General features: G+C 39.1%; 1 protein-coding gene across 1 annotated transcript; it reads right to left on the minus strand.

The window, feature by feature from the left end:
* Positions 1-1,885: 1,885 nt before the first annotated feature.
* OR56A3 (olfactory receptor family 56 subfamily A member 3) lies at positions 1,886-2,833 on the minus strand. Its single transcript, XM_055281318.1, has one exon. It carries the CDS (start codon positions 2,831-2,833, stop codon positions 1,886-1,888), a length of 948 nt encoding a protein of 315 aa, XP_055137293.1.
* Positions 2,834-3,133: the final 300 nt, after the last annotated feature.

The following is a 3,133-nucleotide window of genomic DNA, read 5'->3' on the forward strand; positions in this document are numbered from 1 at the left end:
TGATGAGTATATGTTAATATAGCATATTGTTAAAACTTTCAGATTTGTAATATTTCCTAAAAGGTGGTAGCTTAAATTTACCTTACAAGCATGTTATATCTTTATAATTGTAAGATTCTTCCATAGGTATGCAGTTATGCACATTTCAAGTCAAGCCATTTTCCTTATGTTGAAATGTATGAGAGAATGAGATTTTAGAGAGTCCTTCTTTGAGTAATAAAGAAAAAGGTGCATCTACTCGGATCTTAACAGATGGCTTTTCACTTTTGAGAAATTTCTAATTAAATTAGTGATTATATGCTTTTAATTATTGCTTCTTATATGTGGTACATGCTTATTTTTCAATCAGTAGGTTTCAATTCCAGGATATCCAGGAATTAAATACTAATTTATCATTTTTGGCAAGATGGAGAAGAGAAATGAATGGACACAGCTCTGCCGAATTCTGCTTGAGTAGGACAGGGCTTAATATCAAGTGCTTTGGGTTAAATTCAAAACACTCAGACATTTGGGACAGTATTGGTATTAGATACTTGATAAATTTTCCTTGTATGGTCAAAACAAAGTAACACATACTTGTAAGTTGTTACTGAAGCACAGAAACTTGTATTTAGAAGAACATTCTAAAACAAATCATTTACTATTATCAGGTATTGGATGAGTAATAGGAAACACAGTGATTTCTCTTATTTGATTTCTTCCCAGGCAGGACCCAGCTTTTATGCTGTGGGTATGTATGTGTGTGCATGTGTGTGTGTGGCTGTGCAAGGCCTACTGCCCAGACCTTCTCTTTATCTAATGCTTTCTTACAGGACCAAGTATCTTACTGCCCATACATGTCTTTTATTCCATTCCTCACTGCTCTACAGTTTAGAAGAATGTGTTCTGGAGTGCATATTTGTATTTTTCCTACCCAAACTTTGAGGTCCTCAAATCAACAACAATATTCTTTTTATTTTTGTTTCTTAATGGCTAACATAATTCACAGGACACCATGTGTGCTTAGAAGCTGTCCAATTAATGAGAAAATAATGTTCAGGAAAAGTATTTTAGGTGTCAATATTATTGCTGGATTATATGCTATAATACTAGCAATCTTTTGACTCATTAATAAAGCTTTGTTTGCATAGCAAAACCTGTGATATATTGGATCTGAAAGATAAATGTTCTAAGCACAGACACATTGGGGAGGAGGATTCAGGAATCTCATATATCCAATAAAACTCATTGATAATTGTTATTCATATGAGGAATCAAGGCAAAACCCCTGCCCTCTTGCAATGCACATTACAAAAGTTTACTTGTCTTCCAGAGAAAGAGAAGGAGAGGGAGAGAGAGGGAGGAGGTGAGGGGAGAAAGAGAACTAGAGAAAGGCAATGATGTGGTTGAAGGGTGAGAGAAAAAGACCTACTTACAGACCAGTAGCAACTTTCCACCACTGAGGACTGAAATATCAACTACTGTGTTTTTTTTTCTCCAATGTATTCCCCTTTCTGAAAATAAGAATAAAAGGACATTACACATAACAGACACAATAAAATAACTGCAGTTGTATTTTTAATGATACAAAATTCATGACATATTAAGAGTTGTGTGTTCAGAAACGTAAATTTTTCACTTTAAAATCTGCTCTAAGGAATGTCAGTGTTTTGGACAAATATGATTCTAAGCATGGAATAAAACAAGGAGGGCCAAGAATATTTCTGAGAAAAGAGTGAAAAGGAAGATAGACTTAAAATAAAACTGATGTTTTTGAAAAGCACACACAATATCTAGTGTACCCAGTTTGAGGTTATAAGTCACAGATATGAATTTCTGCCCACTCACTCATTAACTGATTAATAAGTTATCTTATTTTAGATATTCAGAGATCCATTTGTCCTTGTTAGCACCCTTTCTTCAACAACCTCTGTATTCCCTGCTTAATCTCTTGGGTTCTCACCCCATAAACGATGGGGTTAAGGGCTGCAGGAATGACATGGTGGAGAACGTTGAGCAAGACCGGCACATCAGGGGAGACTTTCTTCTTAGCCACGTGTGTGAGGACAAAAACCAGAAGGATGGTGCTGAAGAAGAGGATAAGGATGAAGTGGGAGCCACATGTGCTTAGGGCCTTTGCCACAGCACCCTCTGCCTTGAGTCTCAGTACAGCTCGCAGAATGAGGGTGTAGGAGAGGAAGATAAGGATGAGGTCAGATCCTAGCAGAGTCCAGCCTCCAGCAAATTGGTAAAGGCGATTGATGGTGACATCATCGCAGGAGAGTCTGGAAACAGACATATTGGCACAGATGCAGTTCTCAATGACATTTCTTCCACAATAACGGAGTTGTGCTGAGAGGATGGGGATGGGCAGAGTCATAAGCACATTTCTGGTCAAAATAAACATGGTAGCCTTGACTACAAAGTGATCAGTGATGATTGATGGATATCTCAGTGGGTGGCAGATGGCTACATAACGATCATAGGCCATGACCATGAATGTGCAAGACTCCATGGCTAGGAAACAATTCATGATGTACATCTGGAGGAAGCAGGCAGGGAAGCTGATGGGCCTGAGGTCAAACCAGAAGATGGCCAGGACCTTGGGGATGACAGTGAGGCAGAGCACGATGTCCAGCAGGGAGAGGAGGCTGAGCAGGTAGTACAGGGGCTGGTGCAGAGAGGCCTCCAGCCAGATGGTGATCAGGAGGGTGGTGTTGGCCCCTACAGCCAAGAGGAAGAGGAGGCTGAGGGGCAGGGACAGCCAGTGCTGCCAGCTGGGGGATCTGACAAAACAATTCAATAGGAAGTCTGAAGCTTCAGTGGAGAGGGTGCCATTTTGGTGTGTTGTCATATTTTCCCATATATTTTACTGCTTTCTTTTAGTGATCTGGAAAATTATGATTACAAATTAGCTGTGGATTCTTGATACACAAAGATAGCACAATTTGTTTGTCATAGGTACAACTTGTGGTTTCTAGCAGGTTATGTAGAGCCAAGCAAATTCATCTGTTTATCCTCAGTGTCGTGTCACTGGGGTATTCCTGTCACTTTAAACAGTACAACTGTCTGAGGTGACATGATTCCTCTATACGTGTTTACTTTATTCAATGTCCATTTTCAATAGAATTTTTTTTTAGAGAAACTAAAAAGG

Source organism: Symphalangus syndactylus, chromosome 6, assembly GCF_028878055.3.
Source record: "Symphalangus syndactylus isolate Jambi chromosome 6, NHGRI_mSymSyn1-v2.1_pri, whole genome shotgun sequence".
Taxonomy (NCBI): Eukaryota; Metazoa; Chordata; class Mammalia; order Primates; family Hylobatidae; genus Symphalangus; species Symphalangus syndactylus.